General features: G+C 54.8%; 2 protein-coding genes across 2 annotated transcripts in view; one reads left to right on the top strand and one right to left on the bottom strand.

Annotated features, from left to right (window-relative positions):
* The window catches only part of BOP1 (BOP1 ribosomal biogenesis factor), a gene marked incomplete at its 5' end in the record, with an annotated part of 66,779 nt that extends 57,504 nt beyond the window's left edge, over window positions 1-9,275 (bottom strand). Inside the window, 2 exon segments of the mRNA XM_082015045.1 lie at window positions 8,900-9,064; window positions 9,240-9,275. Coding sequence (XP_081871171.1) covers window positions 8,900-9,064; window positions 9,240-9,275 — 201 coding nt within the window.
* A 664-nt stretch (window positions 9,276-9,939) lies between these two features.
* HSF1 (heat shock transcription factor 1) overlaps window positions 9,940-22,955 on the top strand; it is a gene marked incomplete at its 3' end in the record, with an annotated part of 69,793 nt that continues 56,777 nt past the window's right edge. Inside the window, exon 1 of the mRNA XM_082014555.1 lies at window positions 9,940-10,245. Within this exon, the coding sequence (XP_081870681.1) occupies window positions 10,120-10,245 (126 nt within the window). The 5' untranslated portion in view covers window positions 9,940-10,119. The remainder of the gene's footprint in view (window positions 10,246-22,955) is intronic.

Raw genomic sequence — 22,955 nt, 5'->3', positions numbered from 1 at the left:
AGCGCCGAACGTCACCGACAGCCATCGCCGAACCCCGTTTCTGGCAGGTTTGGACACTGAAGAGGAGACCTGGGGCAGCTGGTGGGGTTCAACAGCACAGACAGGACTTGAGAGCAGGTTTAGCTGTAACCAGGGCGATAAGGGAAGATTGAAGCCTCCCACGCCAGTGAGACTTGTAACCTCCTCCCTCCCACATCCACCCCCCGCTCCCCACGTGTGGATCAACCGGGGCTGCTCTCCCCCAGACTCCAACAGGTACATTCAACAGAAGAGTTCAGAGGAACTAGAAAAAAGGATTAATCTAAACTAAACCGCAAACCAGACGGGCAAAAAGGAGAGGGGGAATACCGCCAGCAGCCTCCGAGGACAGCCACATCCTCAGCGCGCTCCAGTTCGCACCACCAAAGAGGGGTGCGGGATGGCAGGCAAACTGTGCCTGGTCAGACACAAGCACCGCGCCGCCGCGCCGTGAGCCTCGCCGTGCCTTGGCCAGGCCGAGGTAACAGCTTTCCAGCACAGGCAGGGCCAGCTCTCCCCAGTGATGCTGCAAAAAGCACAGCACGTACCTGACTGGAACGAGAGTCTCATGCCAGCAAAGATGCTAAGGAGAGACAATAATTTTAGCTATAAACTAGCACCGCTGGAGAAAGGCGTGTGCTTTCAGGAACATGAGGTATGAAAGAGCAGCAAAACTGAAGAAGGCTTGTCTATCCCAAAGCTCTTCCGCATCCTCCAGCTAGATAAATTGCTGTAATAAAAGATCCCGCCTCTGCCTGCACCAGTCCTGCTTATTTCCTTAAGCTCTCGCTGCTACGCCACCCAGACTAGACAGCCGCGGAAAGACCAGCTAGGCAGACTATTTAGCCTGGACTAGCTGAATCGGTAAGGGAAGCGTCCCCCGCTGCATTTGCTAGTCAGCAAAACCAGCATCAGAGCATGTTAACGGCCCACTTGGATCCTCCTTTGCCTCCTCGAACTAAAAGCCACTGGAAGCTGGATAAAAACACCGGTAGCTCCTTTGGCTCCCCTTCCCCTAAGCACAACCCGCGCGCCTCCCACGGTAAAGTTCTCAAAGTGCTCCCACACGGTTCCTCCTTGACTGTGGAATAAAGATCAGAAACTCCCGGCTTGCAACTTTCCAGCAGGGCAGGAGAAAGGTCCCGGCTGTCCCAGCAGTCCCCAGCCACAGCGCAGCAGGTCCTGGGTGGGCTGCAGGGGCAGGAAAGCGGGAGGAAGGGGCTGCACTAGCTGGGTGCTGCTGCTGCAGTGGGAGCTGGGCTACGAGCAGCTGGATAGGTGAGGGGGAGGATGGGCAGCAGCAGGAGCGGGGAGGGGGTTCTGCCCCTCTGCCCCGCTCCGGGGAGACCCCCCTGCAGTGCCGCGTCCAGCTCTGGAGCCCTCGGCACAGGAGAGACATGGACCTGCTGGAGCGGGGCCAGAGGAGGCCCCAGCGACGCTCCGAGGGCTGGAACAGCTCTGCTGGGAGGACAGGCTGGGAGAGCTGGGGGGGCTCAGCCTGGAGCAGAGGAGGCTCCGGGGAGACCTTCCTGCAGCTGCCAGGGCTGAGAGGGGCTGGGGAGAAAGGTGGGGACGGGGCTTTTAGCAGGGCCTGTAGCGACAGGACAAGGGGTAACGGTTTTAGACTGGAAGAGGGGAGGTTTAGACTAGACATAAGGAAGAAGTTTGTGACACTGAGGGTGGTGAACCCCCGGCCCAGGCTGCCCAGAGAGGTGGTGGATGCCCCGTCCCTGGAGACATCCCAGGTCAGGCTGGACGGGGCTCTGAGCACCCTGCTCTGGTTGGGGACGTCCCTGCTCATGGTGGGGGTTGGACTACATGGCCTGTAAAGGTCCCTTCCCACCCAAACCCTTGTGTGATTCTATGAAGGCCAGACGTGCCAGCCAGGGCTGGAGCGAACGGGTACCAGGTAAGAGACCCTGACGTGGAAGCAGCCCCAGAGCAGGCGGCTGGGGCGGCTGGGGCACAGACGGCTCTTACGTGGGGCAAAGCAATCGCCTCTCGCATCCAGGAGGGGGGCCGCGAGGTTTCTCCCTCGGCTTTACCAGACGCCGGGATGTGCACGCGAGTCGTGAGAGAACCTCGCTCCTCGGCGCCGAGCCCAGGCCTTGCTGAGGACGTACGGGCAAGGCGGGGAGAAGCAGGGAACCAGCACACACACCCTCTCTTCCTTTGCTAAAGCAAGGTGGTCCTTGGGCCTAACATTGACAGTTGCTCTGCTCACCCCGTGAGGCAAAACCAACTAAATCCTCAGTTTTATGAATGGAAAAATGATACCTAAAGGAGTGGCAGTGATCCAGCTTGCAAGAGGGCTAGAAACAGGACTCCCAAATTCACAGCCCCGTGAGCTACAGTGTACCTGAGCGGGCTGTTCTCCGAGACCTGTCCTCCTCCACCCCACTCAACACACGTACACACCAGCCTGCAGCAGCTCCAGGGCCGCTGCACCAGCTGCTGCTGATTTAGGGACAACCAGCCCGGTCAGCTGGGGAAGGAAGGTGAAGCCACAGAACTTCTGACGGGTAGGGTCTCGGGTCCCGAGAAGACTCAGACCAGCTAAAGCTAGAGGCGTTTAAGGACATTTAAACGCATTCACCTCATTATCAGCTGCTGTGTTTTAAGAGGTTTCCATCCTCAGGCAACCTCTTGCAAGCAACGAGATGCAAGACAGCATCTCAAGCAATCGCAGCCCACTGCTAAGCGCCTCGCTGCGCTCCCCAGCGTGCTCGGTGCCACAGCGGGGACTCCGACAGAGCAGCGCTGAAGGGGCTTCCTGCATTATAAAGCAGCAAAACAACATTTCAGCCTGGCCTTCAACTGCAGGCCACCGGGCTCCTCCCCGGGGGCTCCGAGAGCAGTCGGACGGCTCGGCTCGGCACCAGCGCTGCCAAGGACGAAAGCACAGCTTGTCAGAACGCTGGAAGTCATTAAGAGGAAATCTAATCCGACAAGGACAGCCTAATATTTACACAGCCCTGCGAGCTAGAGAGGCACTAAGAACGGGGCTTTGCAGTCTGCTGACGGGCAGGTGGTGGAAGCAGTGGCCTTTCTGGCTCTGGAATCCCGAAGGGAGCTGGGACAGCACAACTCAGTTCAGCACCTTGTTGCTCAGACCGGATTAACACTTCTCCATGGGCTGAGGCGCCAGCGCTGGCTCGCAGTTCAGTACCTCTCTCTTCTGTCCTCAAGAGAGGCTGCCTTTGCTCCTCTGTGGGTTTTTTAAAGCCCCAAAGGCAAGACTTCTTACATTCCAACTTCCTAAAGGCATCTTCTCAGAGAGAGCTGCAGCAAACCACCGGGATCACGAGAAGGAGCACAGCTCTGAAGAGGCACCTCATCATCCCACCACCATCTATGCCTGAATTCTGCACAGAGACTAACACTTCCCTAAATCGGTCTGTGTTTCATCAACTCGGCAGCTGTCAGTCTTCCCATCACTTCTCTAGGCTGGTCGAACACAGCTGTCACAAGCTGGGATAGCTCACAAGATATAAATACAAACCTCCAGCAAGAGTATTTCAAACCCTGAAACGGTCAGAGAGCAGTAACACCCGCGCTGTTCCTCAAGGCTCCCTCCCTTGCCAGAGCCGCTGCTTCCACAGACGGAGCAGGAAAGACTGCGACCAGAGCAGCCAAGAGCATCGGCTTTGCTCCGGCACCCTCCGCATCGCTGCCTTTCACCGAGAGAACGTCGCAGGTTCTACAGAAGCGCCGAGAGACCACGATTACAGGGGTCAGCTGGCAGAACAGCACCACAAGCCCTCGCCGAGGTGCGACATTAGCAGCGTCCTCTCTGTCCGCAGGTCAGAGCTCCCAGCCCTTCCCGGAGCCCCGGGCAGGACTCTCCGGGAGGACCGTGATGCTGAGTCTACGAAAAGCTCTGGCAACCTGAGCAAGCGAGGCTCCTTGCTGTCTGGTCTCTCAGCAGGAGACTTCAGAGCAATCACAGAACATCTGCAAGCTTCCTTCCCCTTCTCCATCCACCCGCCATCCTTCCCCACGAGCTCCCCGACACTCTCCACGTCTCTCTGGCAGAGCAGGAGACCCTCCTCTCGATTCCCGAGTGCGGTATGCACTCGGCTGATGCAGGTAGCTCTCCTGCGCATAGTCCAGAAGCCTCTGGAAGCAGCAGCTTGGAAATCCTCCCCAACCTCGATTAACTTGCGGGACAGGCAGAATATACCGAAAGCAAGAGACCCAGGACGTGCACAAACCCCTCCGAAAGCGCTCCAGAGCCTGGCTCAAGCGACGCGCACAGGGAAGGGCCACTCCCAGAGAACAACGTCATCTTTAACGCCAAGGCTGAAAATCTGACGGGGAGGAGCAGGAGGCTCCTCCGGCACCAGCTCAGGTGCCCACGCTGCCGGCAAGGCACAAGCGATGTTGGAGCAAACTGGCATCAGTTGGGAGGTCTAAGGGCAGGTTCAAAGTAAATTCCCACAAGACAGAATGAGGACTTCAGTTTTGAAAAACAGGGACAGCAAGACAGCCGTCCAGGCTACAACGAGCAGGCTCAGTAAAACATGTACAAGAACTGTAAAAATCAGGCCCGGGTCTCTACGAGGGGGCACCTCTGCTGCGGAAAGGTAGCCTTTACCCTCCCACCCTCCTCCTGCTGCTCCCTGCGTGCCGGCTCGGCTCCTGACACGCGCCCCGGGGAGCCGATTCAACAGGCTCACTTCACGGAAGGAAAACTACCTCAGCAGGAGGAGAGACAGCTCTCGGTCACGTCGACGAGGTGAGCTGGCTCAAGGAAGCATCTTCCGAGATGCAGCAGAACCAGGAGAGGACAAGGCCGGAGACGGGAAGCATCCCCGCTCTGGCAGCCCTCAGAGCAGCTGCTGACTGCGACGCCCGTTAGCCTGCCGCAAAAACGCGGCTTTTGAAAAGCTGCCAGGCAGGGTCCGCGCTGCGTTTGCACTTCGTGACCCCAACTGCAAGGAGCAGGAAGAACGGGGGGCTGCCACCGCCACACGCAACGACAGCTCTGTATTACAGCTGACGGCTGCTTTTGGCACTTCACGTCAGGTCCCCGACAGCGCTGCGCTGTATTGGAAATGAATGCTGTATAATTTGCAACGTATTTTAAGCTTAGGGCTAAAAATCAATTAAATTTCCAAGAACGAGGAAGGGTTCCAGAGGTGCCTGCTGTTCAGCGATACCTGTTCGCAGGCAGGCTGCGAATCGTCATTCAGCAACGGCCCCGGCAGTGCCAAAGTCACCACGCCAACCTACCAAACAGAAAAAGACACCCAAGAACCGACTATAAACTTAGGGGCAAGTGTTAAAATCCCCCCAAAGAAGCAGGGACGTCAGCCCCCTTCTGAAAAGGCTGCTGACAGAGCTGCAAGGTGAAGCATTTCCTCTCTCACCAGGGTTAAACCCCGGCAAGGTCCCCCGGAGCATTTTACGGGCACAGCCCTGGGTAGCAGCGTCCTGTGCTCCCTCACAGGGAGCGTAGCTCGGAGGAGATCCTAACGAGCAGCCAAAGCCACGGATGAACGTCAAGGACACTCAGCCTCCGTTTCTTTTTGGAGTCCTTTTCTCCTCTTTTTTGCATTCCTGTAACTGAGAATCTGACAATTCTGCTCTGCCAGAATAAAAACTCATTTGGTGGCACCTGAAGACTGTTTAGGGTTTGCACATCACTTTGGCTAAGCTGCTCCTAAAGAGCGCAGTGAACTAAGCAAAATTAAAAAAAAAAAAAAAAAAAAGGAAAGGGGGAGCTGCTTGGGGCAGCAGGGGAGGCTGTGGGCACAAGCTAATATCACAAATACCAGCTCCAGCGAGGTCGCGTGGGCAGATCCTCCCACTGCGCCATTGCTCCCATGGCAGAGGACACTGCGGCGTGGCAACTTCCAGCTCACAGCGGGTCTCCATTTCTTACCCATCACGCTAACGGCAGCTCCAGCACTTGCCCAGGCCTTAGACACAGCCACAGATAACCGCAGTTAACCCTCCTGTCGTAAAAACACGACCAAAAATATTCCCCCCAGCAGGTTTTGTCATCACAACCAATCCAAGTAAAATTTTAGCTTGCCTTTTAGTAATGTTTTCATAACTAATTCCTAGTAAATTAAGCAGATTTGTCTACTGTAGCCAATGAACAGAAATGAAAGGTTTTAAGAGTCTGCAGTCAGGAGACCAGAATTTGAGAAATCTCATTCAAAATTAAACATATCCAAGGCAAATAAACAGCTCCCCAGTGCTAGCACGTGAAGAATTTTCAAAGCAGAGGCTAGTTCCCTTCATTCTTGCTCCAAAGCCGTAAGTCCATCTTTAAATACGACAGTGTTATATGACTAGCGTTAGCGTACCGTGCGCCTGCCACCTCCGCTGGCAAGCCAGCAGCTCTCCCAGCAGAGGACACCGAGCGCGCTGGTGACAGACCCAGCTCAGAGAGCGTTGTCCTGCGAGCACTCCCGCCCCAGACCCTGCCTGCAGCTCAATTTTCTTCTCCAAAGTTTCCCAGCCACGAAGCAGCGAGCCCCGTTCCAAAGCGAAGAGCAAAAGCGGGACGCTGCGTAGAGCAATAGCCAAGGAAAGACTCAAGATGACTTTCAAGGAAGCGTGCTCCTGGGAAATTCTTACTTCGTAATTTACCGCTGCTCTCCCCAGGCTGCCCTTCTCTGGGCACGCTCCAGCACCTCAGCGCCTTTCTTGTCGTGGGGGGCCCAAAACTGCACACAGCATTCGAGGTGCGGCCTCACCAGTGCCGAGCCCCGGGGCACCATCCCTGCCCTGCTCCTGCTGGCCACACAGTTTCTGACACAAGCCAGGATGCCTTTGGCCTTCTTGGCCACCTGGGCACGCTGCCGGCTCATCTTCAGCGTTTGATGTCTTCTCCCCATGTCAAACCCCTTCAGGACCCTTGCCCCACAGGAGGAAACCCAGCCAAGTCTACTGCTCCGTCTCTAACGCTCCCGGCTCGGGACAGCTGCAGCCTGCCGTGGGTAACCCGGCGCACGCAGCCCAGCGGCGCACAGGGCTCCTGCGTGGCAGGAACGGCACCGGTGCCTCTGCTTCTGCTGAGGCGCCGGTGCCTCTGCACAGCAAAGGCCCCGAAGGCAGAAGGCCAGGCAAGAAAGGAAATCGGGAACCTGACCTCACCCAGCCGTCGCTAGAAAACCAGCAGGCTACCCCTGCCCAAAGCAGCAGCGAGGCCACAAAGGGGATGTACTGCGCAGCAACGGAAACAGGGCGCAGGATCAAGGCCCCCGACCTCTGCTGTCACCACTGTAGCTCTTTTTTAGGCGCTGCTACCTGCGCAAAGTGCACGCCGTTCCGGTGCGGAGCAGGGCATCACGTCCCGCTTGACCTGGGTTGTGATGAGACAGTGGTGGATCCCAGTATCTGCAGATACTTTCCTACAGAGCTATAGCATCGCACACGCTTGGATACTGAATAAAAGGCTGAAGAATGGGGTGGGGTGGGCGCAGAACCAGCCTCAGCTCTCAGACAGTCGGATGCACAACACACTGGCAGGCAGTCCCGGCTTCGGCAAGCATCCTACCGCTTACATGGCCGCGTGGCAAAACGAAGCCGAGAGCCAACACCAAGGAAAACAACCCTCGCTACCAGCCAAAACACGTGCACAGCTTTGGGGATCAATTGTTCTGAAACGAAAAGCAGAACAAAACAAAGAGCCTCACTTCTGCAGAACGATTTCTGGGCTGGATCAGCCGCCGGGCCCGGCCCTCGCTGTGGGTTCGTACGCAGCTGCTGAAGCACGACGACAAAGGCGGCGTCGGGGGGGGACAAGCGGCTGTCAGTGGAGACAACCCAAGCAGGGCTGCTGCTGAACGGCAACACCGCTGCCCGAGGCCCTGCTGTGGAGCTCCTAAGCAGGTTACTACAGGAGCTTCCTACAACATCTCTCCCCCAGACCTTGGCAAAACCTCTACCCATCATCCAAACAAATAAATACACACACAGACCTGGACAGCCGGGATAATAAGGCGGCACTTTTTGTTAAGAAGCCTGGGGTGTGACGCAGGGCAGAGGCTGCCGGGCCCGAAGTACCAGGGATCTGCGCATTGATGTCTCAAGACAAATTTGAGGGTAAATTTTTCCATCAATCTCTGTGCCCACACCTTCTGAAACAGGAGCGAGACCATGGCTTGATAATTTTGTTTTGGTTTTACAACCTACTATCTATGAGAGAAGCATCACTACCAACACCCACTGGCATAGAAGCTGTTCTCCTGTTAACGAGGAAGCAGCACTGCAGCCCCCTGCGCTGCGTCTCGTCACAAAACACAGTGTATGCCTGACTCCATATACGTATGGTCTCCTCCTCGCTGATCATGGAACGGTTTGGGTTGGAAGGGACCTTCAAAGCTCACCCAGTCCAACCCCCACCGTGAGCAGGGACGTCCCCAACCAGAGCAGGGTGCTCAGAGCCCCGTCCAGCCTGACCTGGGATGTGCCCAGGGACGGGGCATCCACCACCTCTCTGGGCAGCCTGGGCCGGGGGTTCACTGCGCTCGCTGTGATCCCGCGACGGGCGCTCAGCCCACGTGGATCTTCCCCAGCACCTCCAGGGCCTCCTCGCACCAACCCAGCTGGACCACCCAGCCCACGGCCCTGCCTGCACAGCCAAAGAAAAACAGCTAAAAACGCATCATCATCATCGTCATCACCACCGAGACACTTCCTGGGCCTAGACAAGACTCCTCTTCGGACGTTTCGCTGCGGTTCACCCCGATTTGGCTTTTTCTCCACAGCAAGGGGCACCAACACCGGGCACGGGGCTTCCTCACGCCCGCTGCTCCTCCTCCTCCTCCTCCTCCAGGCCTCGCGCCCCGCCCACTGCAACGGCGCTTCCCGGCGTGCGGGGGGCGGCAGGGCCGGCGCTGGAGCGCGGCCGTTCAGCCCTTACGTGTGTCCGGTGGGGCGAGCTGCCGCCGGGGCCTTCCTCCGGGTCGTCGTCGTCCTCCTCCTCCTCCTCGCCCGCCGAGGCGCTGTCGCTGCCCGAGTCCTCCAGCCCCGAGTAGACGCTCTCCTCGCTCTCCGTCAGCTCCTCGCTCTCCCCGGCGGGGCTCGGCTGGAACGGAACGGGGCGGGGGGGCGGTCAGGGCGGCCCCCGCTCACGGAGGAGCCTCACGGCCCGGCCAGGGCCACCGCGCTGCCGGGGCCCCACCGGGACCGGCGGGGGGGGGGGGAGGGGGGCCTGCAGCGCCCGTAACCATGGCAACACCGCCGCCTCCCCCCCCCCCCACCTCCGTCGAGCGGACGCGCGCCCCGACCTGCTCCATGGCTCCGTCCCACGGCTCCGCGTGCGCCGGCCCCGCCGCGCACCACGTGCGCGCGGGTCAAAGGTCACGGCACCGCCCCCGGCCTTCCCCCGCCCCTCCCCCACGTCAGTGCCCACGCGCCGCCACCGGGGAAGAGGGGTGGGGCGGGGGGAGGGGGGCCCGCGCTCCCGGCGGGGGGGGTAGGGGGGGGAGGCGAATAATTGGGGAGGGGTCAAAGGGGAGAGGTGACTCGGCGAGGCGCGCATGCGCAGGAGCCGCACGCAGGGCCTCACCTTCCCGGCGGAGGCGCATGCGCATAAGCAGGTACAGGGCGGGTGTCGGCGGAGGGAGGGCGCATGCGCATAGGGATGCACGGCCTCCTCAGCGGGATGCGCATGCGTATAGGCGGGGAGGCGCACGTGCATAAGACTCGGCCGGCACTTCAGCAGAACGGCGCATGCGCGTAGGGGGAGTCCCCCGACGGGGGGGGGGCTCGTTAGGAAGGCGCATGCGCGTTGCACCGCCCCGCGCCCGGCCGTGGCGGCGGCGGCGGTGGGGGGGCGTGCCCCTACTGCGGGAGGGGGCGGTCCCGCGCATGCGCGCCGCGGCCCCGCGCGGGGGGCTTGTCTCAGAGGCGTCCCAAGATGGCGGCGGCCATGCTGGGCCCCGGGGGTTGCAGTGCGCAGGCAGCGGCCAGGCCCCGTGGTGGCGGCCGCCGGCGCCACTGAGCCCCGCGCCGCCCGTCCGCCTCGGCCCGCCGCAAGCCCCACCTGGCGGTGGCTTCCCGAGGGGGGTTCCGGTGCGCCGCGGCCTGCCCCGGGGCCTGCAGCTGGGCCCTCAGGGCGCAGCGGCGGCGGCCGTCGCCATGGAGGGGCCTGGCGCGGCGGCGGTGGGCGCCGGCCCCGGCGGCAGTAACGTGCCCGCTTTCCTTACCAAGCTGTGGACCCTGGTGGAGGATCCCGACACCGACTCGCTTATCTGCTGGAGCCCGGTGAGTCCCGGTGAGAGGTAGGCGGGCCCCGGGGCCTCGGCCCAGGCGTGTCCGCGGCCTCCCCCGGGCTCCGGAGTGACTTTCCCAGCCGCGGGCCTAGACCTCGCTCTTTACCGGTGTGTCACAACATGGGAGCAGGTTCCTGTGACTCTCCAGGCCTCGCCGTTGCTCTTGCCCGTTCCTAATTAGAGATGCAGCTTATTTCCCCAGTGGTTATCCCGCCCGTGCGCCTCATTACCCCAGCGCTGCAATACCTCGGGGGGAAATGAGCTATCCCCTGTACTTGGGGGGAAAAAAAAAGCAGCGTCCAGATGCTGCTCTAACTGTTTCCATGGTAGGGGATGCTCTACGGCTTTTAGCCTTGTCATTATCACCGCTGTGGTACAGTCCGTGCTGTTTCTACGGCGCTAGCCTGATCATGGTTTCACTAGTCGTGCAGGTCCCCTTTTTCCATCTTTTCTAGCTGCTTGGGGAAGTTGAAGTTTTGTCTGAAAGATGGCAGTATCTGGAGCCAGCTGCTGCAAGCTATTTTTTGGAGGCAGTTGCATCCATGGTGTTTACCTGAAATCAAAGGGAAGAAGTTTTCTTGCTGTTTGGTTCTGACATACCAAACAGTTAAGTAGAAATAAGTTCTTGCGAATATTTGATTACTCTGTCTCCTCTATTGCTGTGTTGCCTTGCTTCGACCGCAGATCAGGCGTTTGCTGTGGAAACTATTGAGGGAAGGGAAATGCAGTAATGCTGGTAAGAGTGCAAAAGGACTGTTGTACAGAGGTTTGACTTCAGTGGGCGTGAGGAGCTAAGAGGAGTGGAACTGCCGTTCAAGATAATAAAACGTGAAAGATAAGGACCAAAATAAAAGCATAAACGCGCTGGGAGTGTTTTTTCATAACCCTTGATCGTAGCTGCTCTCCACCAACTTGAACTGTTTGCTTATCTGACTCGATGTGGCAGTAATGAGATGAAAGACCTGCGCTGTCTGTTTGCTGCAGATATTGCATTGCTCTTAACTTTGCAAGTCATGGCCTCTGAACAAACACCTTGTCCTGTTACTAGAGCAAACAAAGAGTTAATGCCTTGCGTTTAATGAGTTTGTATTCATTTTTGTGTTGCTGAAACGCTGTGAGAGAATGCATTTAGGTGTGGGGGACAAATGACATTACCCTGTTTCCTGTGCCTTTGGGAACTGCAGCGCACAGGCATGTCGCCCTCCTCCTAGGGGCGGGTGGGAGAGAGTTTTTGGGGGTGCTGTGAAAACTTTGGGCCTCTGTTTGAATGCAGACAGACTCGCTGTTTGGGCAGTGTTTAGCTTAAGCTGTGCCACTGGGAATGTGGAGTAATATCCATGGAATGAGCATCTACGTGCAAATCAGCGTGCTTTTGCACATAGGCCTATATACTTTGCGTATACTGACAGGGAAAGTAAGTTGCCGACATCTTTACATTTCTGCTTGCCCAAAAGATTTTTGCAAGTGTCCTGAGTGGAGGACAGAGGTGTTGGTGTTGAGGCTGGCCATAGGAATTCCTGACTGCTCACTTCCATCCTTTGGCACAGTCTGCTGCCCCCCCTTCTTTGGGGTTATTGCTCGTCAGGACCGTTTTGGTTTGTAACGGGCTTACCCCAAGATAATTACCCACCTGGGGGGCAAGCAAGCTGCTGCTGGTAGGTGAGAGTGAAAAGATGGGAAAGGGAGATTCGTGCACTGGTTTTGCATCTAATGAAGGGGGGGTGCTGGGTGATGTTGCTTCGCAGTCGCTGTCCAGGACATGTTCTTGGCCTGTGCTAAATGTGCAGTCTCCTGCTTTGTTCACTGAGTGATAAACTACCTTTATTTACTGTGTGTTTGCCGTGGGGTAACTGTGCATGAAGAGCCATGCAATAGCTTGGGCAGCTGGAGCACTGAGGTTCGGCCTGGGTCGAAACTTTATTCCAAAGCAACTTTGCCAGTCTGATAAAGAGATACTGGTTTTTAACTCCTTTAGACTATTGGTAGGTGGACAAATCTTCTAGGTCTTGGCAAGAGCTAGGAAGCATGGTCTGGATGGATACAACTCTTAACATCTGTTGTTGAGTCTTGGATGCTGATGATCATCACTTCAGAAGCAGGGTTCTCTCTTGTGTGGAACGACTGTGCCAGGCGTCTGAGCTCCTTGGTATTCCTGGTGTTGAAAATAAATGTTCTCTAAGTCGATGGAATCTGTGAAAACCTGGGGAGAGATTGGGTCTTCCCCGAAGTAGTTCCCTTACTGGGTTTTTTTTAATAGAGACAGTGATACAGAAACAAAGCAGTTGATTATCCTCAAGCTTACTCAGGTAATCTGAGTAAGTTGATTATTCCCAGTTTACTGTGTTAATTCTTCCAATTTTCCTTTAAGAATAGGTGGAAGAAATAAGCTGTAGGGATTCAGGGATATGGATCTCAGTTCTTGCAGTAAGGCAAGGAATCTTTTATGTGCGTTTGAGGAGAAATTGTCTCAGTGGAAAGCAGGGAAATAGACATAAGGGGGAGTTAAAGAAGCAGAATACACTTTTGTAAGTATCTAACTCCTAATTTGACTTCTTGGAAAGTAAGGTCTTCAAATGTTATTTGTGATTCCTTGGCACACTTTTTTCCCGTAACTTTTGCAACTTTGAAACTTCGCTTATCCCTAACAGCTAACCTGAACGATTCGCACCCCCCGGCGGGTGTAGTCACTGCGAGGCAGAAAGGCAGGATGGCTTTTAGGCGTTCATCGTGTCCTCAGCGTCGGGTGCCGTGACAGCCGGGTTTCTGCCCTGCCTCATCCATAAATCCCACCCTGTTTTCTCAAGTGTAACGTTGCCACTTTCCGTTCAGAGACTCTCGGGTTTGCTAATCACAGAGGCAAAAAGTGTTCTGGGGAAGTACCACGGCGTGCTTGTGATGCCACCAAGGCCTCTCCTCTCGGGCTCAAGGGGCAGCAGCCTGCTGAGCTGGATTTTCCAAAGGGCACGCAGATAGATATGCGTTTTCCTCATTGTTTCAAGTCGGTCGGTGCTGCTCGCATACAGAGATGAGATGGGAGCTGGCTGCGTTGCTGGGCAGCGAGTTTAAAAGGCAGATATCTCGTAATGTCGCTCACAGATTGTGTAATTGCTCCCCACAATGATGGTGCGCAGGCCAAAACCATAGAAGAATTTGCAAAGAGTTCAAGGGGAATGGATTGTTTTCTTATAAAACACAACGTCTGGATATAATTTCTGCTCTCAAAAGTACCAACACGGCTGCTTGCTGGTACGAGTTTGTTAGGGAAAGTTGGTGTTGTCTTGCATAGACTTTTCCCCAAACACACGAGGTGGCATGTGTCTCACTGGACCTCAGTCTGACATGGGACAGCAAGTCTCGTTGACTCCGCAGCAGATCTCTCCATTGAAACGACCAAGCTGAAGTGTATTTGGGTTACAAATAATATGACTAATTGAAGACTAGTTTACTTGTGACATTATTTGTGACATTTGCCTCCCTCTCTAAGGCACGTGCTCACCTCAGCTAGGAGTTAGCTGCTGCCAAAAGTGCGGACCTGCCCCTGCCGCTGTCTTTGCATCTCTGCTAGTGATCGTGGGGCCTCGGTGAGTCGATTCAGCTTTTTGTCCTCCACAGGTTGGTCTTTTTTCCTGGGTATTTTTCTTTTCTGTTGAAGAGATGAGTTTTAGTGACTCATCGTGCTGCCATGTGACTCCTGGAGGTAATGGGAAAGTGTGCCTGGGGACGGGAGGAAGAGGGGCAGAACCTTTGCTGGTAGCAGCCGCTTGTTTAAATTGAGTTAGTTGCAGGGTGGATGGCTTGTGAGTCTCTGGAGGCCGGGAGATGCTCTGAGGAAGCAGCACTGCATTTGCTATGCTCCTAGAGAAGCTCCTGCTTAGGCATCTGGCTGCTGTCACGCTTAGACCTCTGTTCTGCCTCAGCAGGCAGCTGTTGGGTTAACACTGAACCTCCCCGCCGGCTTCTCTTGTGCTAGCTGTAGCACTTGTCCTGTTCTTGGTGAGCCGAGCTTGTGAAAAGCTCGGAAAAGTGCCAGAGCCAGGAGGGCAGGGGAAGGAAGCTGTCCCCATTTTGGTGGCAGTATTTGGGTTGTGTCTTTGGCTCGTTTATGTGGCACCTCACCCTGTCTGCTGGTGGTCTGATGCTCTCCTCTTCCCTCCTGGCAGCCCTGAGTCTCATCTGGGTCCAGAGTGAGCTAGATACCAGGGAGCTAGAGATGTGGTGCTTAGGGACATGGTCTAGCGGTGGACTTGGTAGCGTTAGGTTGATGGCTGGACTCGATCTTAAGGGTCTTTTCCAAGCTAAAGGATTCTATGGGTCTATTCTAAACTGGCAGAAAATTGGTTTTGCTTTTACTTCCATGGTCTGGCATGTTGTGGGCTTGGGTGAGCATTAGGGCCGGCAAAGGTGGGTCAGGGGCACTCCTCAGTGTCAGCAGGGTGCTAGATCGGCATGACTGCTGGTGAAACTGTGCCTTGCGGTGAAGGTCTGTGGGACAGCCACGATCACCTTGCAGTGGCTAGATACAGTGGATCTGGTGGTAGTTTTGGCCCCTCCTAAGCTAAATCATCTCAATGAAGAGGCAAATGGACACCCGCTCAAGAGCGGACAGGGCCAGAGACTCCCCTTGGTGGTGGTGAGTCCGCATATCAGCACCAGCTGCGGCGTGCAGGATCACCCCTCGGACGGCCTTGCAGATGCGAGAGGGTGTGGGCAAGGTGAGGAGGGGGATATTTTCTCTCGCTCTGCCTGGGTTGTCCTGTCCACCTTGTGATCGTTGGACCATCTGCTGAGCCTGTTCCACCTGCTGCAGTGAAAGAGCCGAGCTGGTTCGGAGGGGCCCTGCGGGCTACGACTGGCAAAAGGTAAATGAGGGACGGAGCAAGACTGCCCTTTTCTTACAGTTGTTACTGGTTTTTTGGGTGGCCCCGCACCTTGCGAAGTCATGTCTTTAGAGCATCCCCCGTTAGCGGGAAGGGGTACAGGTGTGGGTAAACCAGCCACTGACGCTTTGCTGTTCTATTACTTACCCCGAAGGGAGCGCCAGGTTCAGAGCCATCAGCTTGGTTCTCTTGGGGGAGCAGGAACAGCAGAGGTGGGGAGGGAGCGTGTGGGAGAACGTGAAGAAGCTCCTGACAGGGAGAGTTAGGAGGAAGCCCTGAAATTTGGTATCCTACCTAGACAGTCACTCTTGTCCAAGTCTTACACCTGAATTTAGAGTATGCCGAGCTTAGGGCTGTGGAGCCTGAGCGTCGGCCCCTGTATCCGCAGTCTGAACGTAACCCCCGGCTGCTGGCAAAGCCCACGTCCCCATTTCTGCTGCAGCAGAAGCCCAGATTCCGGTACGGGGGAGTCCGTGTGGTGAGGCACGGGGTGCTCCAGCAAGGCCGCGGGTGTTACCGTCCAGACCAACGCGAGCATATAAGCGACCCTGAGGCCTGCCCTCGTTTAGGCCTAGAGAGGCGGCTGGACCACTCGAGAGGGTGACCCAGCCTTGCAAAGCAACCCCACGCAGAACAGCAAGCCCTCCGCGGCACGCTGATCCGGCCACGGAGGAGCGCGGTGCTGCTTCCACGCAGTCGTGTTTCAGTCTGACGGCTCTGCTAATGCTCTTGGGCAGCAGAGGGGAGCAGAGCGGGTGAAATAACCTCAGCAGCAGCTTGTTTGGCCTGTAAACACGTACACGGTTTATGCACGGCTTGCCAAATTCGAGGCCAGCTCTCATGAGGTCAGTGCCCAGGTCCTCGCCCGCGCTAGGAAAATTACTCTTTGCTGAAACTGTCTGTCACCAATTCTGTCCTTCAGGAAGAGGATTCCTGGCGGCTTAACTCTTGGTGCGCAGGAGACGCCACTTACCTTCGCGCTGTTCTCAAAACCAGCATTCTCTCAAGGCAAGATACTTGCTTTGATGAAGCGTTGCGTGGGAAATCCGCACGTTCCGCTGGAAACGAGGAGCGTGCGGAAGAATCACAGCACTGGCATGCTTCTGAAGAGTTCTGCTTTATGGTCTGTGAAAGTTAACTGAAAATCGAGGCATCGGAAAGAGGAAGGGTTTATAGCTGCCGAGCAGTGAAGAGGGGAAGTATGAAGTTTTATCTTGTATTTAATCTCACACATACAGATAATAGCAACTTTCATGGTTTTGCAAGGGGGAGTTGATCCAGGCTAGTATATAGGTTGAGCGTTTGTTAAATAAGGCATTGGGCTTTTCGTAAAATAAAATTCAGCTATTGTTCCGAGCTTTTATGTTTGGATTACTTATTTTCAAATTCTGTGTTTGCAATGCAAATTCAAAATAAAACTTAATCCGGTAAGCATGGCGATCAAAATGAAGTACATATTTTTACAGGGCAATGATAGCTATGTCGTGTTGGATTTCTGATTGAATTTAAATTCAAGAATGTGAGCCTTTAAAGGAGTTAGTTTATCTCAGTCGAGCTAAAAGGTTCATTTAGGATCACAAGGTGGAGGACCGGTTTTAGGTAGGAGGTTAAAGTATGAGACTTGCTAAGAGCTTCAAGAGGTAGCACTTAGTGGGAAACCTCTACTTAGAGCTGCGGAGTGCTGGTGGCCGACAAAAAAGGAACTGCTGTAAACGCTGCTTGGAACTGGCTTTGAGGTGGTGACCTGCGGACACGCCGCAAAGCTGCGTATTCAGAAACTGCCCTTTGAAACCTTGGCGTGCCAGGTGCCTGCCTCCACCATACCTTCTCCCTCTTTAAAGAACGTTTGCCAGCCGTTTGAACGCCCGTGGCGTTGCTTGTCCCCTTCCCGAACGGCACAGGAGCTCTTGGACCACGTCGAGGGGCGGTTTTCCGGTGCGGCGATGTTTTTCTGGTGAAGGCTGTGTAGCAGTGCTCCTGCGTGGTCTTTGCTGCGCACTTGTTCGTGCCGGGCGCTTCGTTCCTTCCTAAGCGGCTGCTCTGCACCGTCGTGCTCCGGCAGCAGCCGGCGGATCTAACCACGTGCTTGTGCCCCGTTCCTGGTCGCAGGATCCTGCCCCGTGTTTGCGCTCACTCTGGTTCTTGTGCGAGCCTTTTATGGACCACCTTAACACGCTCATGCCTGATTTTCTTCGTGTTCTGCTGCATTAGGATTAAGGCTGCTCGTGGAGGTGTTCGACGCCTGAGGGTAGGCGCAGATGTGCATGACGGAGCCGGGCGAGGCAGAGCAGCCCGCTCTCCCTGCGCCGGCAGTTCCTTGCACCTCGTTGGACTGTAACCTCTTGGGAGCAGGAGAGAGGTTCAGATAAACTGTGTAAACTCAAGTGTGATGCGGGTGATGCGGCGATGTTGGCTGCTGTTGCTAATCAAAACAATGCGATCGGGGTTTGGGTCAGCGTGATGCAGAGCTTGGAAGAAACTTCATCCCGGCAGGTGACCAGAGTTTTCCCCGTTTTTCTGCACTTTGCTCCTCAGAGAGGAGCACTGCTGTCAGCTCTGCGTGCGGGCACTTGGCACGGAGTGCCCCCAGTGCTAAAACGTTAGCTATAACCAGTGATTAACAGCCATCAATTACTTCAGTAGCTGATCTGCTGCGGAACTTAGAAATCTCATTCTGTTGGATCCCATGGTAATTATACAAATTATGGGATACAAATCCACTGCAGGTCCCACTGTGCTACTTGGTACATCCTCCTGCCCAGATTTCTTGATTACAGGGGTTGAGGAATCTTCTCAGCCTCACTCAATGAAAATTTCTGTTTTGACCCACAAAGGAGTGATTATTCCTTGCCTTTTTCTAGGTTTAGGACTCCCTAGTCTAGCCCAAGAGGATTTCTTGTTGTTGTGGTACCACTTCCAGCGCAGCGTGTTTTCACTTTCACTTATAAAGAACGGTGAATAGCTAATTTTAAATCCTTTTGGATACGCAGAAGTTACTTCTTTGCTTTTTTTTTCCATTAGCAATGTATTTTTCACAGGGTGTACTTTCTCTTACCTTTAATATGCTTTCTAAATAAGAGTGCAGGTATCTCTGCTTAGCTTAAAGCTCTAACCTGCCTGGCTCCAGTAACTGCTGCACAGCAGACGTGTTACCCGTAGGCAGTTAAGGACTAACACAAGATCCACAAAGCGAGTAAAGACCCAGCAAAAGAGAAGGGAAGGTTGGTGTTTGAAAATACTTTTGTTAAGTTTTAAGTGAAGTTACTAGCTGGGCGCCTCAAGGTTCTTGGGGTCTGGCTGCTGTAGTTCTTCTGATGATGTTGGCATAAAAGCGGGGTAGCTGCGTGAAGCGAAACGAGTAAAGGAGGAAGGCGTCAGTATTGCAGAGCCTTATCTTGCAGGGAGACTTGAGTAAGCCCTGAAAAAGGACTGACTTTTAGGAGTGGTGTGACCCTACTCGTATGAAATGCAAGGTGGTGCAAGTAAGTGATTTTTGCTGTCTTCTGGGAATTCATTAGTTATGCCCGTAAAGTCGTGTCTTTCTTACAAATTTGATCAGGGTACTTTCCCTGCTTCGAAACCAAACCCACGCTTTTATGCGTTTTTTTTAAACGCACGTGTGAGCTCAGTTACCTGATCTGATTCACAGCGTGGTCCCCAGAAACCAGCCAGGCTTTGGCAGTGCTGCATTTGGGTCGGGAACAAGCAGTGGTGATGCCTGAATACCTTGAGCTGATACTTTGATGTAGTTTAGCAGTATGAAACCATGGTCTGAAAGTTACGTTTCCTTAGCCCAGCAAAATAACAGCTGGAAAAAGATAAAGCCCAAATGAGTGGGATCGTGCGGGTATGAACTTCCCGTAACAAAAAATTGTGAGTGAAAAGTAAGGAGAGTTCTGGGTCTGCACTCTAGAAGGCCTTGTGGCATCAAAAAAGAAGTTTTGAAATGGAGTTTGAATAAATGTGTGAGTGCAGTTTTGCTGCAATGTCATAGAATCACTAAGGTTGGAAAAGACATCTAAGATCATCAAGTCCAACCGTCAACCCAACACCGCCGTGCCCACTAAACCATGTCCCAAAGTGCCACGTCTACATGTTTTTTGAACACGATAGCTTGGGGCTGAACCTGGTCACCCACAAGGTCTCTTCTCGCCCTGCGCGGCATGGGTAAGCACAATGCTGATTTATTACCTCCTGCTCTGCTCGCTCTTCTGTTGCAGGATTCTTCACTCTTGCCTTCCCAGGAAGACTGTGTGTAGCAGGAGCTGCTGATGCTCTGCCTTGCTGGAGCAAAGTGGGACTGGTAAGCTGGAGAAACAGTGACAGTGGAGAAACAAGCTGGAGAACAACAACCAAAACCATTGATCTTTGGTCGATCTGTTTAGTGAGTGGCTTGTCTGTAGTTGCTAGAAAAAGGCCTGGTGTTGATCAACAGCTTTGACCTTGGTTCTGCCAGGGCTGTGCTTGCGACTGAGGGATTTTCTGGTGGAGCGTGCTTTTAACAGCCTGTCAGAAAACTTCCTTCCTGCTCTGCCGATGCCTGAACTCTTGGTAAACTGGCACAGCTTCACCTTGGAGGTTGCTTGTGTGCATTCCCTTGTATATGAGATTGTCAGCACTGCACAGGTTTGTTTGGATTTATTTTTTCTTGGAAGCTGAAGCTCACCGCTTCCACGCCATTCTGTGCACACAAGAGGACTGTAGTCAGACCCCAGGTGGTGATGGGTGTCTACCAGCAGTGTAGGTGAGCTTCATGAAAAGTCGTATCTTCGAAAAGTCGGGTTTCAAATCTCCGTGCTGGAAATGGTTACTCCTTTAGATTTTTGGACTGGAGCAGGATTCTCTTTCCATCATGCTGAAGCTGGAAATAGCGCGGTGAATGAACGTAGCTTGCGCAGAATCAACGCCAGCACGCGCTTTCTTTACAGCGGTAGGGAAAGAGAATTTCTTTGCTGGAATTACATGACTTGTTTCCCAAACGTGGCATGAAAAGTCTGTAAACTGTTTCCTGCAGAGGTGAACAAATGGCCTTGGAGGTCTGGGGTTGTCACAAATTGACACTGATGCAGAGGTTCTGCCCATCCTGCCTTATCCCATCCTGAACCTAAAGGTGATGGTGCGCACAGACTCCAGCCAGGTCGCTGACCGGCTGTGCCAGCCGCCGCAGGTACCTTACGTCCGGGACCTCCAGTTCCGTCGCTGGACTGCCCTGCTTCCACTGGCATGGTTGGTATCGACTTCACACGCTGAATTTTTGTATTTCTAGCCAAAAGTGCGCAAGTATTAGCAAGGGTAGGCATCACTGGGTGGCCGTGCCTCTCCAGCAGCGGTCACAGGACGGTGTCCTGCGTCTAGCTGCAGGCACGGTCACCCGTGGTATTGTACCGATGAGTCATGTGGAAGGTCACACGAAGGCTTACGCTGCGGACACGGTGGGTGCTTTGGTAGCCCCAGTGCAGGTACACTTGGGCACGGTATGGGTCTGAATCACTTCTTTTGAAAGTGTAAATGTGCTAAACTTGACAGTTCTTAGTGTGTGGTGAGGATACTTCTAACCGTGTCACTTTGGTTCTGCGGCTCAGGCTGACGACTTCCCAACCGACCATCTTCAGCCCAGCTGGGTACAAATGCTTCTTGGTCCAGCGCGGCGTACGGCAGCCGTGCTGCGCTTGGCAGGTGGGTCCCCCCCTTTTAACAGTGTACGAAGGGCGTCTTCTAAACAGTAGGTCAGGTGCTGATAGCAGAAAGGTGTATCCTTCAACACTCTCATCTGCTGGAAAATGAGGCCAGTTCATTTTGCTTCAAGACAGCGTGTCAGCGTTTCTGCTCCAAGCAGTGTTTGTTCCTACCCTTGTACTGACGCAGGGCTGCACGGCTGCACATGGAGCTGTGCTGGGCAGCTGCTCCTAGTTAAAACTAACTAGACAAAAAACTTAGGTCATGGAATAATTGAGGTGAGAAGGGACTTCTGGTGCTCTCTAGTCCCAGCTCCGGCTTAGAGCAGGATCTGCTCTGGCGTCAGACCGGGTTGCTCTGATCCTGACCCAGACCTGCTCCTCTCTATCCCAGCGCCCTGTGGGGAACGTCCCCGCTTGTGCCTGCCTTACAACTGTGCTCTGCTCCTGTCTCTCCTTGCCTTGCAGAGCTGCTGGCTCTTGCCGCTGCCTGACACCCCAAAGCAGTCTCTTCCCCAGGCTGAACAAGCCCTTCTCCCTCAGACCCCCCTTTCTAGGCAAGAGCTGCCACCCCATCACCACCCTGGTGACCTTCTGCTGAATTTGCTCCCATTCATCCGTGTCTTTGTGGAATTGGGCCCCCAGACTCTACCCGCTGACCAGGTGGTATTTAGCAGGTGCTGTGCAGAGGGGGATAATCCCTTCCCGTGATCCACGGGCTGCGCTCCTGTCCTGCCCAGGTTGTTGATTCGTGCAGCCCAGGGTGCTGTTCCTGCAAGGGCGTGCTGCTGGCACGCTTGGCTCTGCCTGCCAGGACCCCCCGGTCTTCTACACGGCCAGGGCCAGCACGACAGACTGGTTTTGTTGTGGTGAGACAAGTTAGTGCCGGACTCCAGGAGCTGAGCTTAACAAGGCTGAGTATCTCACAGAAGTTGCTGTATTTGGAACAGGAGGACTACGTGTTCCGGAGTAGGATTCATGACACCCAGCTCTGGCCCCAGCACTGTGCGTTTTATCCAAATGCTTGTTAATGCGCTTCCACCCCTCCTGGGAAGTCTCACGCTGGCCTTTGGAGCAGGGTTTCATCTCCTCAGCTTTCCCTGCAGTTGCAGCTGCACCTCCTGGGAAGCCACCAGTCGCGTGCTTCGGAGCCGGCTGCTGCAGGAGGCGTCAGCCTTTTCCCCTGCGAGCTGTCATCTGGACATCTGTCTGCAATTGTCCGTACGTCCCTCGAGGAGCCAGGGAAACCCTTTCCATCGGCTCTGGCGGCTTTAGGCAGGCAACAAGCGCACTGCTCCGTAAGCCTTCCGGTGCTTTCGTTTGGTCCAGCTCCTTAGTTGGCACCTGACGCGTACGAACGCTGAGTAACCCGAAGGGATGTAAGCTCCTGAGCCAGTTTGGATCCTGCCATGCTGGCACTGGTGCCCAGGCTGCGGTCATGTAGCCTGGGCTTTTGCTGTGTTAGTGAAAGGGTTTGTTCCGTCCCGTCGGTGGTCCTGTTGCTGGAGGTGGCTTCCTTCTTCCCTTCCCTCTCCCTCCCCTGCCGGGACACCCATGTCCGCAAGCCGCTTCTGTGTCCTGGGTTCGGCAGCACCTCCGGCAGCAACCGGGATGGCCGGTCTAAGACGGCAGCGAGGAGCCCGGGAAGGCAAGCTGCCTCCAGCAGCACCCGTCTGGCCCCAAGGTCCCCGGCCTGCGACGAGGTGGCCAAGTACAGCTTGTCGGAGGGCTGAGGTGAAGCAGAGCCTGAACCCTCGCGGATCACACGTGGTATTTTGAGATGAGTAATGTGGTACCCGAGTGGAACGGGCGCTCCGTTGTCCTGCTCGCAGGCTCGAGCCCCTGAAGGTCCCTTCCAACCCAGACTATTCTGTGATTCTATGAAACAGGTAAATTTTTCTAATTCCTTGGTTTCCAAGGCTTAAACAAAGTCACTGTGGTTGGAGAGGCATGAGGAACATCTAGTTAATCTTCATTGCTGGGACATACGAGAGTTTTGTGGGGTTAATCTTCCTTTCAACCGTGGTGGAGCCAGAAAGTTCCTGGGGTTTTTTGGTTGCTCGTTGTTATATTTCAGATAATAGCTATAAAGGTTTTCATAATTTTAATGATCATATTTAAACTGGAATTTGAGCATTGTGAAACCTCAT

The sequence above is a fragment of the Phaethon aethereus genome (genome assembly GCF_964289735.1).
Source record: "Phaethon aethereus genome assembly, chromosome: 2".
Lineage (NCBI taxonomy): Eukaryota > Metazoa > Chordata > Aves > Phaethontiformes > Phaethontidae > Phaethon > Phaethon aethereus.
The sequence above is the reverse complement of the archived record's forward strand: the minus strand, read 5'-3'. Positions and strand labels throughout refer to the sequence as shown.